This window comes from Pelodiscus sinensis, chromosome 5, assembly GCF_049634645.1.
Source record: "Pelodiscus sinensis isolate JC-2024 chromosome 5, ASM4963464v1, whole genome shotgun sequence".
In the NCBI taxonomy this organism is placed as follows: Eukaryota; Metazoa; Chordata; order Testudines; family Trionychidae; genus Pelodiscus; species Pelodiscus sinensis.
This window is the reverse complement of record NC_134715.1, coordinates 5090096-5105855: the sequence shown is the minus strand read 5'-3', so window position 1 is coordinate 5105855 and position 15760 is coordinate 5090096. Positions and strand designations below refer to the sequence as shown.

Sequence of the window (15760 nt, the reverse complement as noted above, 5' to 3'; positions counted from 1 at the left end):
AGATTTTGTGTGTATGTGTGTCTGAAAACGGTAGGTACTGGGGGTACTTATATATTTTTTTGTATTGGAAAAAGGGGTACTTACCCAATGACAGCAGGATGCGGTGGAAAGCTGGAATCCCAGGGCCAATGCTGGCCTCTTAACACCAGGTAAAATCCCAGGAGACTGGTTAGGCTGGAACATCTGTACATAAGAAAAATACACTCATTAAGTGTCCCAAGTCATTGTTACGCCACCTACATATTTACAGCCCCCGACAGGCTCCACATTATTACACACAATATATACAGATATAAATCTGCCCAATGTGTAAAAAAAATCACCAATATACAGACTAATGCTAATTAAACATACCAGTCCCCTTTAGGAAGCTTAGTAGCAGTAGGTCTTTGCAATTGGGCCTCGGATCAATGCTCCAGGGTTCCCCAACCTATGGGTCAGGACCCAAATATGAGTCACCATTACATTTCAAAAGGGTCGCCAAGTTTCTTCCCAGGTGGCTCTGCTTTTCCTCTTCCCCCTGTTTTTGAATTGCCTTGGGTCACCAAGGCTTCCTGAATTGTCAAAATGGGTCCTCATCTGGAAAAGGTTGGGAACCGCTGTGCTAATCTTTTCCATGTGCAAAAGTGCACCACCAGTAGAAACAAAACCATAGCTGTGCGCCAAGCCTTCCCCTAGAGCATCGTGTTGCGACTGACACAACCTGGTTCCTCTCTACCCGTGATCAACCTGTCTGGCCACCAGACTGATCCAGACCCTGGACTGGTTACAAGAACAATGACTGGTAGGACAGTTGAAGCAAAATGCAGGACAATGTAGCACTTTAAAGACTAACAAGATGGTTTATTAGATGATGAGCTTTCGTGGGCCAGACCCACTTCCTCAGATCAAATAGTGGAAGAAAGTAGTCACAACCATATATACCAATGTGTGTGTGTGTGTGAGCATACACTAGCTGTTAAGTATTCTTAACGCTGCATATTGCTGCTTTCCCTGAAAAAGATCCTGTGCACTGCTTCGGTGAAGACAGGCAGTCAGGGCAGTCCCTGTGTGCAGGAACTAGCTAAACAAAGTTATCAGCCAAACACCATTTTCACTGCCACCGCCCCTCCCCAGGATGTGGCTGCTGTTGCTAGCACTCTCCAGGCAACCGCACATGCCTGAATGCCAGGCTGGAACATTAGCAGCGAGCAAACAAAGCAGGAAATAATCAGGTGTCATTGCCATTACCTCCTCTAATCAGCGTTAGCTTGCAATCCCTCCTCAGCAGCCCCCTGTGCCTGGCCTACATCTGTCTGCACATATAAGAAATGACAGGAGCAGGCCTACTGCAGCCACTTGAGTATTCTTTCCATAGCTGGGCTGACTCTAAGCTAACTTGTCTCCTACTTTCTCTAAGAACCTGGAATGATTGTGATGAATTATATATCAGAGGCACTACAAACTGCGGCATGTTAGTATTCTTATTCAACCGTGTAAAATCCAGCTGTTCCCTGCACTCCCAAGCAGTTCTGTAGACAAGGGAGGAGACGGAAGAATTCTTCAATTGCAGCAACTTTGCAAGAAGTAGTTAATGCATCTGTGGGTCTTTTATTGCAGTTTAGACATACACAAAGAACTCAATCTATTTTGCTTAACAAAGAGAAGGTTAAAGGGAGACTTCAATTACAGTCCAAGTGTCAACATGGGGAAAAGTCAGCCCCTGTACCATATGACTGGTAGATAGATAATGTGTTGCCAATTTTTTTTTTTTTTTTAAAAAGGCTATTTCAACACCAGGCAAAGTGGCTGAAACTATAACAAAGAACAGAATTATCAGACACATGGATAAACACAAGGCATTGGGGAAGTGTCGATGTGACTTTTGTAAAGGGAAATCATGCCTCACCAATCTACTAGAATTCTTTGAAAGATCAACAAGCATGTGGACAAGAGAGATCCAGTGGATAGAGCGTGCTTAAATTTTCAGAAAACCTTTGGCAAGGTCCCACCTCGAGGGCTCTTAAGCAAAGTAAGCTTTTTACTGCAGCATGTCAGTGTCCTCTCATGGACTAGTAACTGGTTAAACAATAGGGGGAAACCGGTAGGAATAAATGGTCAATTTTCATTATGCAAAGAAGTAAATAGTGTGATTCCCAAGTATCTGTCATGGGACCAGTGCTGTTCAACATATTCATAAATGTCCTGGGAAAAGGTGTAAGCAAGGAGGTGGTAACATTTGCAGATGATACAAAATTGCTCAAGATAGTTAAGGTTAAAGCAGACTGTGAAGAGTTACAAAGGAATATCATAAAACTGGGTGACCAGGCAACAAAATGCCAGATGAAATGCAATGTAGATAAGTGCAAAGTAATGCATATTGGGAAACAATCCCAACTATATGTACAAAATGATGGGACCTAAATTAGCAGTTACCACTCAAGAAAGAGATCTTGGAGTTATCTGGACATTCTCTGAAAACATGTGACACACCTTGACTTTAGCAAGGCTTTTGATACGGTCTCCCACAATATTCTTGCCAGCAAGTTAAGGGAATGTGGATTGGATAAATGGACGGTAAGATGGATAGAAAGATGGCTAGAAGGCAGGGCCCAGCGGGTAGTGATCAATGGCTCGATGTCAGGATGGCGGTCGGTTTCTAGTGGAGTGTCCCAATGATCAGCTTTGAGCACATCCTGCAACAGAATGGTATAAGATGCTGAGCAACAAATATTATCAAAGGTCTAAAAAACATGACCTATGAAGGAATATTGAAAGAATCAGGTTTGTTGAGTCTGGAAAAAAGAAGGCTGAGAAGGGACATGAGAGCAGCTTTCAAGTACCTACAAGCCTATTACAAAGAGGAGGAAGAAAAATGACTCTTCTTTACCTCTGAGGAGAGGACAAGAAGCAATGGACTTAAATTGCAGCATGAGATGTTTCGGATGGACACTCAAACAGCTTTCTGTCAGGGTGGTTAAACACTGGAATAAATTGCCTAGTGAAGCTGAGGAATCTCCATCACTGGCGATATTTAAGAGCAGGTTGTACAAACATCTGTCAGGGATGATCTAGATGGTGCTTGGTCCTGCCTTTAATGCAGGGGACTGGACTTGATGACCTCTCAAAGTTCCTTCCAATTCTAGTGTTCTCTAGTTCTATGTTGAGGGTACATTTATCTACAGCAGCAGTTTTCACTTTGGGGTCTGTGGACTATGTCTAAGGGTCCATGAAAGGCTGTCCCTACCAGGTTTTGAACCTGGCTAAAATTTCCAAAGGGGTCTGCACCTCCATTTGGAATTTTTTAGGGGCTCACTAATGAAAAAGAGGTTGAAAACAAAAGGTCTATAGGAACAGGCCAATTTCTCTTTCAATAAATGCTTTGAATAGGGATCTATATAAAAAGTGAAGGAATCAATTTCCACCTACAAGGCTATTTCATACCTAGGTCTGATCTTACTCAAAGAATTATTAGGGCATGATGAGGGACAGCAACTGAATCAATGGAGAAACCAATTACAGAATTTACTCGGTCTGTGGAGGTCCAAAAGGAATCCACACAAGAACAGGACACATGTACCAGAGAAAAGCATAAATAGTCCCACCCCACTAGATGTACGATATGGTCCCAAGTCTTTAATGGGCAATTCCAGAGCCATTCTATTTTTTGTTGGCTTCTGACCCTCAGGATGCAGAGGGAGCACACGGCTCTCACTCAGTGCTGTGTGCAAGCACCCTCACCTCACTGCATGTGCCCTGGCTTTACACATGTCATTTTTGTAATACTGGTAGGAAAAAAATCTATTAAGACAGAAACCAGTGGACTCTGGCAATCCTGTGCATGAGCAACGGTGAACAGAATGTCTCGTGGACCACACACAGAACCCCATGGGTTGCACCTGGCTCAATGGCTGCCTACCACTGTTCCAATGTGGGGGTGGGGGGGATGTAGGATTCTCCTGAGCTAGCCCCTCTCTGCCCCACCCCTTCCTCAAAGAATCCACCCTGCCCCCCAAGTATGCCACAGCCTCACTCCCCCCCCCCCCCCAGCGCCTCCTGTATCCCACAAAACAGCTGATCCATGGCAGGAGGAAGGTGTTGAGAGGAAGGAAGAGATGCTGAAGGGAGAGGGGGGTGGCAGCTGCCAGCAGATGGAAGGCTCTGGGGATAAGGGGAGAAGCTGATGTGGGGGCAATAGTCGGGGGCTGTGTTTTCTCCTGAATACTCGTCCTGGAGCATCCACAGAGTCAGTGGGGACGAGTTCACCTTTCTGGAGGGCTGAGTTCTTTCACATTCCAGAAAATTCAATTGAGAGCCAAGGACCCTTTGGCTGTTTTGAGAATTGTGACGTGTGACTTTATAGAAGAGACGATGGAATATCTGTCATTTGCTCCGTTGCATGCGGGCACACTCGCTCCCCTCACAGAAGCCCACACCAGGTGGATGGGAAGGGAGGAGTCTGGATGAAATGCCTCCGACACTTATTCCAGGTTTTGGATCACCTTACCAGATGCTCACCGTTTGCCAAGCCTCTAGGGAATAAGGTAGACGCAGGAGACTTTGGGGGGAGTGGGTGGGGGGAAATCAGCATTAATTGCAGCCACCTGCAGACGCTGAATACATGCAAGTTTCTTGAACATTGCTGATCTAGGAGAAGGTTAAACGTGGGGATCAGTGGGATCCTTACAGGGAGAGGAAAGAGCACAAAAAGACAGGTTAGTGTAAACCCATAACACACGCCTGATCGTTCCATACACGACAGCTTGACCTACTGCCAAACATGACTAGCTGTCTTGGCTGTGTACTGCTGGGCATCGCAGGCCAACTCTGTCCCGAGTGCTCTCTCTGCCACTCCCCTCTCAAAGAATCAGCATAAAAAAGCAGCAGCTGTCATGTGCTGAACACTACACACAAAACCAAACCAACTAGACATTCCAAAGGACGTGAAAAACCCTGCTCCAGGCCAGGAGCTCTACCAATAGTCACTATTTCCATTTTCCAACAAGTGTAAGCGGGGCAATGGTCCTGCTATTGTGGGGGACTTTCCTGGCCTATATGCTACTCCAGTGGAACTGGCTAGCCAAGGTATCCGATTCTCCGCTCACACTCCCCTGACCCAGAGGCCTGCCTGACCTCAGGGGCTTCCCTTCCACTCTTCTGAATGTGGCAGAGTCTTTGTAACCCCAAAAAGGCTGGGTCCAGGCTGCCGGGAGGTGGGCTCAACCCCCAGTCTTACCATGGTCACCTCAGGCAGAGGCCAGGATGTCCCTACTCCAGTATGCTCTCTCTGCACTGGACATTTCCCTGATCACTACAGTTCAAAGCAAATATCATTCATTAAACAGCAACTAGTAACAAATAAAGAAAATGGGAAAAGTTAGTGGAGAGAAATAACCCCGCTCTGCAGGCACAGGGAGACCGCAACCGGACATCTCTTCCTGTCAGGGTGGTGAAGCACTGGAATAAATTGCCCAGGGAGGCTGCGATAGCTCCCTCCTCTGAGATATTTAAGAGCAGGTTGGATAGACACCTGCTAGGAATGATCTAGATGGCGCTTGCTCCTGCCGTGAGGGCAGGGGACTGGCCTTGATGAGGTCCCCGTTCTAGAATTCTATGTTCCCTGGGACACAAGGGATGTTTACAGCCTCCCCCCAGGCTCTGGCTGTGTGGCAGGGATGCTGCAGGTCATGCACTTGCTCTGGGGATGGCCACATGCCCTCAGGCGGCAGGACCTGTCTTCCCAATGTCAGGGTCACAACTCTCTCCCAGTGCCACCTGCAAAGTCTCTTGGCTGGGGACATCTCCCTGTGCTGGGCTCTCTGGCCAGCTGCTCACTGCACATGGCTCTGGACTGCTCCAGCCCCAACCCCGCTCTGCCACTATGCTGCTGCAGCTGTCTCAGCACAGCTCACTTGCTGCGGCTGCTGTCTCCAGCACAGCTATTGCTCTCCCCTTAGCTCAGCCCTGCTCTTGCTCATTCCTCCTGATTCCCTCATTGGCCTGCCTGCCTTGTCAATCAGGATGACCTGTAGCATTGGCCTCCCCCACTGGCCCTGGGGACTGTCGGTGTGGCTTGCTGCACTGAAGGAGAGGCATGCTGCGGGAATTGTTTTCCTGAGGTCACATAGTCCCCTCCCTTTGGTTGACAGACAAACATTAAGTTTCCCTCCTCCATATTAACTGACAGGAGAAATCTAACTGCTCGCACAAACTGCCCGTGTCTGAGCCAAAGAACATAGCACTCTAACGGCGCAAGTCACTCTTCTAGTCCAGTGTCAGACTCCTTGCCCATGCAGTCATGGCCTGAGTTGATAAAAGGGTTTAGGGGCTGAAGAAGTTGCAAGGGGTGGGGCACGTGGGAGGATAGAGAGGGGAGAAGAAGAGAAGGGAAGGGAGGTGAGGAAAAGGACCAGGCAAAAGGAGGTGGTGATAAGGAGAAGGCAGAAATCACTGGTTTGTATAGCTCAGCAACCTGCCTTGCTCCTCTCTCTCGGGGGCGGGGGGGGGGGATGGTTCTGTTGCGCAGGACCTATGCAGAGTGCCACAATGTCTTGAGGGGAGACGAGCCATCTCTCACACTTTCAGCACCTGCAATGTCAAGTTGCCACCAGGATCTGATGACCCCCCCAGCAGACATGTGGTGACAAAGGAAGAACTCCACTTTTAAAAAGTAGAATTGGAGCCTGCTGGAGTAACAGGCACAATACCATCTCTTTGGTGTGTTTTGGTGCCGCACTAACTCACAGACCTTGTATAATCACAAACAAAGGGTTCCTGTGGATCTGTCCAGTTAGGGATGTTGTCAAATGTTTCATTAACTCCCCAACACAAATACAGGAACAAAGTCACTTACTGTTGCTAATGCACAATTGAAATAAATCCTTTCCAGTCAGTTCACTCCCACGAGATCCATTTGGGATGAGTTGTTCACTTTTAACTCCCCTGCCAGGGTACTTCACATTCAGCCATTTGATGAGAATTGATATACATGTCCCAGACTACACTTATAAAGTGTAAGTGTAGAGCACAAAAGATAATCTAAATAAATAAGTTGGTGGTCACTAGATACATTCCGAACTGCAGGAAGGGTAGACATACCAACTGAGAAATAAACTTGTTGCTTGCCAAGTCCCCTCTACCTTCTGAAGGCTGATTTCTGTTCAGCCACATTTTTTGCAAAATCTTGGAAATTTGTGATCTTATTTTATGGCCTCCCCAAAACAGTTGTTCACTATCTTCTTTCCATGCACTAAGTGCCTTATTTTACTTTCACGATAATCTCAAAATTTACAACCACTACACCAGAGTGGTCATCTGAAACTGTTTTAGGAGTCTCAGATCTCTGTGCTCTTTCTAAACGAAATTTAAACTAATATGACAGGCTGAGCACTTCTGTAAGGAGCCAGGGAACAAATTCTAGGGCTTGGTCTCTTTCTATTCCCTCAGGGACTCCAGCAAGTCTCAGATTACTGCAATGAGAACTCCCTTTGAGGCGTGCCACCACAGAGTTCAGAGAAGATAAATTGGTTAGGCTTCTCTGCATCTGAGCAAACGACCCTTGTACCTGACCTTCCACCAATGATATTCTCCCTTCTGCTTCATTCACCCATCCTGCTAGTGCTGGTGGAGAAGTTAATTGAGATGATAAAAGCACTTGTATTGTGGCCTTGATATGTAACGTGTCTGCATCATCTTATCTCTCTGCCTGGGTCATCGCCCTGGGCCTTCTGTGCAAGGGCTGTAAGATTTTCGTTCTCACCTTTTGGCCTCTTGCAGGGCCCACAGGAATAAAATATTTCTCTGCAGACATTCCAAGATCTGGGGATACCTCTTCCTTTACAGGGGGTGTCAGTTGGAGGCTGTGGACACAAGATGGAAATGGTTATTAATAGATGATTCTGGAGCTCAAGAGACCTCCATATTACACAATTGCCCATGGAGTCCCTATAAAGCAAACTTGCATGGGTGCTCACTAAGAAATTATACTGGAGATCATTAAAAGGAACTTAAATGAGTAAAAATAATGTCATTAACTCACAGGGCCATACATTTTTCCCTACTAAGGGGCGTGTCACCTGGAAAACTAAAAAATGTTTGCCTGAAAATGCAGCAGTCTAAACAGAGTCTCTCTGCCTCTCAATGCAGAAACAGTGGACTAGTCAGCAATGTGCCTCTAGTTCCACAAGCACACGGCAAATCTTTTGCCTGCATGACTCCATTTTTTCAGACTTCCTATTTCCTGTAACCCCAGACAGCCTGGAGGACCCTATTTTGTAGAACAAAATGGCATTCTCCACAAGGCATGACCTCATGTGCAGTGTGGGTGAGGTCATGCCATCTGGAGTAAAATGGCATACTTGGCACACTCAGGATCACTACAACCCTATTCTCTGAGGGCATGACCCTATTGGGGTTGTATGATCCATCACTGGGAATCACTGACAAAAGAACCTCTCATGCTGCCTGTGAGACTCAGAGAGAAAAAGGAAGACTCTTACAATCATTTAACAACTCGCAAAACTGGATAGGACCGATATGTGGAATTCCGTATGTGCTGTGAAAAAAGTTTAAACTGGCAGCATGATTTTTAAAAGTAAAGCATAAATATTACATCATACATTACAAATATATTTACATGTATATACAAACAAATAATTACCTGCAGCAGAATTCCATTCTTCTCTGGGTGGATAAAAATTAATTAAGTAAAAAGTCCAGATTTCAAGTCAGGCAGATTTTTAAAATAAATCTATTAAAATTAAATTTGAAATTATGACAACGCATTAAAATCTAAAATATTACAATAATTTAAAGTAAACACAATACCTAATATTAAGCAGAACATGTTTTCTGTCAAGTTTTAAAGAAAGTTAATGCGCAAATGAAAGCTGAAAAAGCAGGAAAGCTTGTTTTCCAATATATGAATAAAACCTATGTGTGAGAAGATAAGATCTACTAGTTCTAAAATTTTGAAAGACCTGCTAAGTAGGATCAATCAATTCAATTAACTAACGACAAATATTCTCTTTGTTTAATAAATTATGTAGTTTTAAATACAAAAGATTTTAGATAAACTTAGACAATTTTCTTCCTATGTATCTAGCACTTTTCATGTAGTTTTATTTAATACAAAATTAAAATGCTGTTCAGTGCATTTGAATTGCCATCCAAATAGAGCACGACACGAGCTACAAGTAAATACCTAATAGTAATTTAGTAAATAAGGATTTCACCTTTTTCTAAACCAAAAAATCAAAAATTGAGAAGCTGAATAAATGTAACTTAAATGTTACAATTTCTTTACTAAATGTATATAGTATCCTCTAGGTTAGCAACAAAAAGCACCATCTTTGTGTAAAGGCTATTTTTAGTTACAAATACTGTTTTAACAGTAACCACATATCTATCTTTCTTTAGGAAACTAACTAAAAAGTACAAATGCAAAATACAATTAAAACTGATGAATGAAATTAAGATTTACTGTTTGCTGATTTAGATCACTGATTTAAACCAGTCTGCTCCTTCATCCCAACTTTTTAATTTTGAGAAGATCGACTATTACCTCTTAAGGGGCGGGGCATCTGCAGCTCACTTGTGATCCCATTAAAACAAGAGAGACTGACAATGATTGCCCTCCCATTCATTGTACATTAGCCAATTGTCTACATACCACTGTTAAGTTTCACAAAAGCCAACACATACATATAGAATCTTATGCATATTTACATTTAAGGAGTTATTTTTTTCCAAAAAGAAAAAATAAAGGCATTAGTCCTGAACAATAAGTCGTTGAAAAGTAAACTAATACTTTGGACTTTTTAACTCAAAAGTTCCTATCCTTCAACTTGTGAAGGAAAACATCCCATCACAACAGATATTGATTTTCTCTTAATCCAGGTTGTATCTGAAGAAGAAATGTACTCACACAAGCTTTATATTCTTTATTATTTTTACAAAAAAAGTCCCTTTTAGCATTACATTGTCATTGTGTTTATCGTGTGACCTGTTAACCCACAACACAGAATTGTGCAACACATATGCATCCACTACAGTAATGTCATCAGCAATGTCCTGAGGGCAATCTCTGATTAATATTGTGTGGTTGCAGCCACATTTCCAGCACACAGCCTGGTGGGAATATTGGTGGTGTTTTTCCATGCCAAAGTCTCAGACAACATCAACTTTCATTAAAGCTCAATGCCAAAGCAAAGAAGAAATATACAAACTCAGAGTGCACTTGCCTCTCTAAAACAAATGCTTCTGCAAAGATGTTGTCTGTTCTCTTGGAACAAATAAAATGAATATTGTATTCACTTCTACCTACAAGTCCACTCTAAAGCAATACCAGAAAAATCTCCTTTAAATCACTGAGAAGCACACCAGGAGCTGTAGCTTTACATGCTGTGTACCTTTTACCCCCCCAGTGGCAAGAGGCTGCCCATTCAGACCTCTTGCAAAGTCACAGTTCTCATTAGCTAATTAAATTAAAATAAAACTCTACATTTGGTAATGTGTACGTGCTCTTAAACAGAACTGTTTCATCTTGACAGATGAAGGGATGGGGACACACCACATAACTATATACAGTCAGTCAGCCTTCAAGCAGACATTCAACCCCAGCGGCAAAAAGCCTGTATAAAACGTTTGTTCCAGAACCAACTTCACTGCTTGCCAGGAGCAACATCAGAGTAATCCTTCAGTACTCCAGCCAAATGGTCATTGTGAGTCTTAAACCGCCGTTTCTTCTGAGAAGCAGGTTTCTTCCTCCTCTGAATAGGAGCCTAAAAAGAGAAGGGAACAGTTATCACAAGACTGCCACCCAGATGTACACGGGGTCCGACGTCCTTACAGATTTCAACATTATTCACTAAAATCTGAAATGCTGCGGTAAACCAGTGCTCCGGTGGGGAAAACAGCATGTTATCTCTAAAAACAAGCAATGGTACATACAAAATGTCACTTGATTTAATTATCTGCAGTGAGTACTGGCCATACAGAATATTCTCCTCTCCATTTTGAGCACCAGAGCAGAGTGAATATGTCTATATAGAGTATACCGTACACTGCATAGAAAATGTTACAGATGCTCTCTAAATCTACAACATGATAATGGCAATGGCAACACGGATTATTCCCAACAACCTTACATTTAAAATTTTAAGGGACTGGTATGAACCTATGGCAACAGCTATGTGTTGACAGGCACCAAACCATCTAATGTGGAGATGAACAAAAACCAGGGACAAATTCTTTCTTCACTACCACATTAAAAATCACTCCCCAGAAGGACTAAGTCTGAGGCCTAAGATAGGAGAGCAGAGACACAATCTGCTACATATGAATCAATGTCAAAAGCTTATTTTAAGTTTGACGGCCATTATGGAGTGGTCATAGCTCCATACAAAACACTGGTATTTGAACCCCAGCTTTTGCGGTGGAGTTGTATCAATGCTTAAGCTGGCTAGCTGGGGAAAATCCTTCTCCCCACCATTTTGATTGACTGCACTGCCTCACTACTTAACAGTACAACTTTTAGAAAAAGCAACTTGTAAATGTGAAGTGGCTTTTTACTGTGCCCCCTCCTCCCTTGATGTCTTGTGGAAACACCAACCCCCAAAAAGTCATAAAAGCTCTAAAAACATGATGGGGGAAGTTCATAGTGCAACAGCAGAAATCTTTAGGTCCAGCCCTACATAAGCAAGAGTTACACACAGTAATTGTGCATATGCACCATCCCATTCAACTGATTCTTTTCCATTGTAATTAAAACAGTGGCAGTTGAGGAAAAGATCTATGATTTATAACTCTTACTATTTTCTTTGGTCCGGCTTCTTGCATGGAAGAAATACCCTGTCGTTTCAGATACTCCTCTATTTTTTCCTCATCCATAGAATCCACAGGAATGCTCCGCCACAGCTTCTGAAATTCTAAAATGCAAAACAAAGGACTCAATCCAATTTGTGAAAAATATGAATATGCAACCATCAAATGCCCCAACACTCCTCCACATTGTGCCATGACAACTCAGATACCATAAGTCTTAATTGAAAACCACAGTAGTAGCAGCAAAACACAATGAGCACATAGATAGCCACTCTGTAAATGGCAGCTGGATTTCTGAGGGAAAAGATTAAATGATAAAGGTCAATTGAAACCGACTTCTGTATTGACTACACCCCGGAACCTGGACAGTGAGGAGCACTCTATACAACACATTTTAATATTAATTCAATAATTACTTTAGAATTTTGCTTGTTGTGTATGCTGATCTTTAGATCTTCAATGCACTTTACATACCTCAGTTCATATAACCTGATGACCCATTAACTCCAGCCAGAGATAGCAGCTTAATTTTGTGAAAGCTGGTTGCCATTATCATGGGAGACTTGTCAGCCTCCTACTCTAATTTATTGAAGACTTGTGACATTTACTGCATCAATTTGCTGGATGATATTACCACTATAATATAAACAATGCCATAGAGTTAATGGATTTCTAAAATCCTTCTTGTGTTAAGAGTGTGAAAAGCTACCCTTGGAAACCTGGAAGACGAAAATAAAAAGACTTTGCCCCTCTATTCTAACTGGAGCAGCTGTCATCCACAATGAAAACACTGTGCATCATATGAAGTTTAATAGATGCTCTGGAATGCCTTATCCACGAAGCGACTGGTACAGTTCTTCCTCCCTTCATTCCATGGGCATTAAGTGAGATACACCCTGTCAGCAGGTTCAGCTAACAAACCATAAATTAAATAGAAGGTACACTATGCTGTGCAAGACTAGATTTTTTGAATTTCCAGATATATTTAATATACGGTTGTCAAAACAACTGCAGCTCCTAAGTCCCTAAAAAGTTGTTTTATGCAGTGTGGTTTAAAACCCCGATGCTGGTAAACAGCCAGTGACATTACCTGATTCAGACACACTGGCTCCATTAGCCCTTACTTTGTTTAAATCCAGAATATGGTTGCTTTGAGGTAGGAGGGGGAAGGCCTCCAGCACTTCATAAGTTCAGTTACTGAAACATGAACATTTCTGTTAAAAGACTACATCATACACCCTCTAGTACCAGTTTTCTTTCTTTTCCCCACCAGTAACAAAGGAACTATTTTAAGCTTTCCATAAAACAAAGATAAGACATTTTAACAATACAAAGTAACTTTTTCTGGTCATGTCACCAAGTGATGACTGCGTCTGGTAGCATAATCAAGCTTAGTTTTAAAGCAATCCTACTTTCTGTCAGTGGGATGAAGAATCCCACTACAAATGGATTGATTAAACTTGAAAAAGTCATTTGTGATACTGCCCATAGAATGTATTTCAGTAAAATTTCTCTAATTTCTTCAATGCATTTTTTTCCAGAGTGGCAATAACAGTCATACTGGAGGCTGAAGCTGATGACCGTATACTTATACAGCCCTCACAGGTACCTCCCAATTAAGTAAAATAGAAATCCTCTCTCTCTCCTTTCCCGGTCTGCCAGCGAAATCCACAATCATTAATTTTTTGCAAGAATGATTTCCATTGTCTTGGTCCATACCCTGGAAAGATCCTGTCTCCTACATCTATGTGCTTCTTCCAATGGTCAACACCTCTACAGATTCCAAGGAAAACCACTATTTACCCCTCTCCATTTGGAAAACCATTCTTTACTTCTACCTTTTATTTCCTGTCTTTTAGCTAGTTACTGATTCTAGCTACTGACCTTTCCTCTTATCCCATAACTTCTTATTTTGCTTAAGTCTTTATTGAGGGTCCTTATCAAATGCTTTCTGAAAGTCCAAGTACGCTATTAGCCACTGGATTGTTGTTTTCCATGTTTGGTGATCCCCTTCAAAGAATTCTAAAAGATTGGTGAAGCATGAATTCTCTTTAGAAAAGCTATGTTGGCTTTCCTCCACACAAATCTTATTCATTTATACATCTGATAACTATTTAAAACTAATTAGTTCAACTAATTTGCCTAGTACTGAAGTTCAACTTAGCAGCCTGAAATTGCCAGGATCATCGATGGAGCCTCTTTTTTTTTTTTTTAACCTACTGTGTCACATTAGCTATCCACCAGCCATCTGGCACACAAGTGGATTTAAGTGATATGTTACACACCGCATTTAATAGTTCTGCAATTTCATATTTGAATTCCTTCAGAAGTCTTGGGTGAATACCATTGGGTCGCGATGACTTAATGCTGCTTAATATACCTACTTGTTCCAAAACTTCCTCTACTGGTGTCTCAATCTGGGATAGTTCCTCAGATGACATGGTCTCCTGATTCACTCAACTAGTAAGGATCTGATGACAATCATAATTGGCATTCACTTCTGCAATGCAATAGAATTCTCAGTAGAAGCCTGTTGTGGATGAAAATCCTACCCCTTTTACAACATGGAAAAATAAGTGTCTCTGGCTGTGTCCCATTGCGTGATTCCCCTGATCAGCAGTCTCTTGGCTGGCTATACCAGAACATGGATGGTCTCATTAGGAAAGTAGCACTGAATGATGTGAACAGGAAAGCAAAGTACTACTCTATAATTTGTGAGAAACTATTTCCTCAAATCATTTATTTGTCCACAATGCCAAGGAATAAGCAATCTAGAAATGTACGTAATAAGCATACAGAATAAATACCAGTTAAATACGCAGAGCCTGGTTGTGGTATGCTATACTGCCTTTCTAGGCTATTCAATAAATGGCTGCTACGGAGACTGCATGCATGCGGATCAAATGCTTTTATCATTTATGTGAAACATACACCCCTTCTTTATAGACAAAATGCTAAATTTTCACAGGAAAATGTACTGTTATTTCTACAACGAATACACATCATTTGTCTCCATATCAGGGTTCACATTGCATAGACAGAAGAATACAAGTACACAATCTATTAATAGTTCAGTGATGGATTATGGCGAAGAAGAGTCCCCAGGCCGGGTGGAAGAGTTAAGTACACTGTACAATCTTTTCAAGAACAAAGTGAAAAAATAACACCGGAAAATAGACAACTTCTGATGTTCCAAAGATCAGAACAAAAAATTGGCATCTATGGTTCTTCTTCAGCTATATTTCATGTTTCTTTACTTTTTATAACATGGTTTTAAATTCATGCCCATCTTTTTAAAGCAAATGACCAACAAGAATGTAAAATCAACTGGGAGTCAACTGTAAAACAAAAAATGACATTGCGTGCAAACAGATAATTTAATAAAGGAACTTGCTCTTGAAGACTAGGTCTGTAATATACTGCATCTCCTTTTAAGACTATGTAGCTTTATAAATCAAATTGCATACAGAGTTATTATTTTAATTGCATATTTACATCAGGCTGCCTTTTCCATGTTTATTTGCAGATGAACCTTAGCACTAAAGCATCTCAAAATTATACTGGCACTGTTTAGGACAGTCAGAATTCCTGCAGATGCTTTCTACTGCAAATAGCCGACACTAATGGGTTTGTTTAGTTCTGAGCTTACAATTTAAAGAAGAGTTTGAGTATGCTCCTATCACCCCTTCTCTATGCCCATATATGTTAATAATTTGGATTTAGGTTGTCACCAAATGGATAAAAAAAATTAGTCAGGCTGAGTCTGCCAACATTTCAGGGTTTGGTTTTTGAACTGGTTTATAACATCAAGGCTACTGACATGTACATAATTAGATGAAATATGATGGTGAGCACAGTAAAACCTGTCTTAAGCGACCACATATGCAAAACATTTTTTGTTGACCCCTTAATAACAGACGTGGCTCTCATCACTGAGAAGAACTGTAGCAAATACACC

The 15760-nt window shown here is 42.0% G+C and overlaps 1 protein-coding gene across 1 annotated transcript in view; it reads right to left on the bottom strand.

The window, feature by feature from the left end:
- Positions 1-9905: 9905 nt before the first annotated feature.
- The window catches only part of GTF2E2 (general transcription factor IIE subunit 2), a 43841-nt gene continuing 37986 nt past the window's right edge, over positions 9906-15760 (bottom strand). The window contains exons 7-8 of the mRNA XM_006125382.4: positions 11791-11906; positions 9906-10760 (exon numbers count right to left, since the gene is read on the bottom strand). Of these exons, the coding sequence (XP_006125444.1) occupies positions 10641-10760; positions 11791-11906 (236 nt within the window). The 3' untranslated portion in view covers positions 9906-10640. The remainder of the gene's footprint in view (positions 10761-11790; positions 11907-15760) is intronic.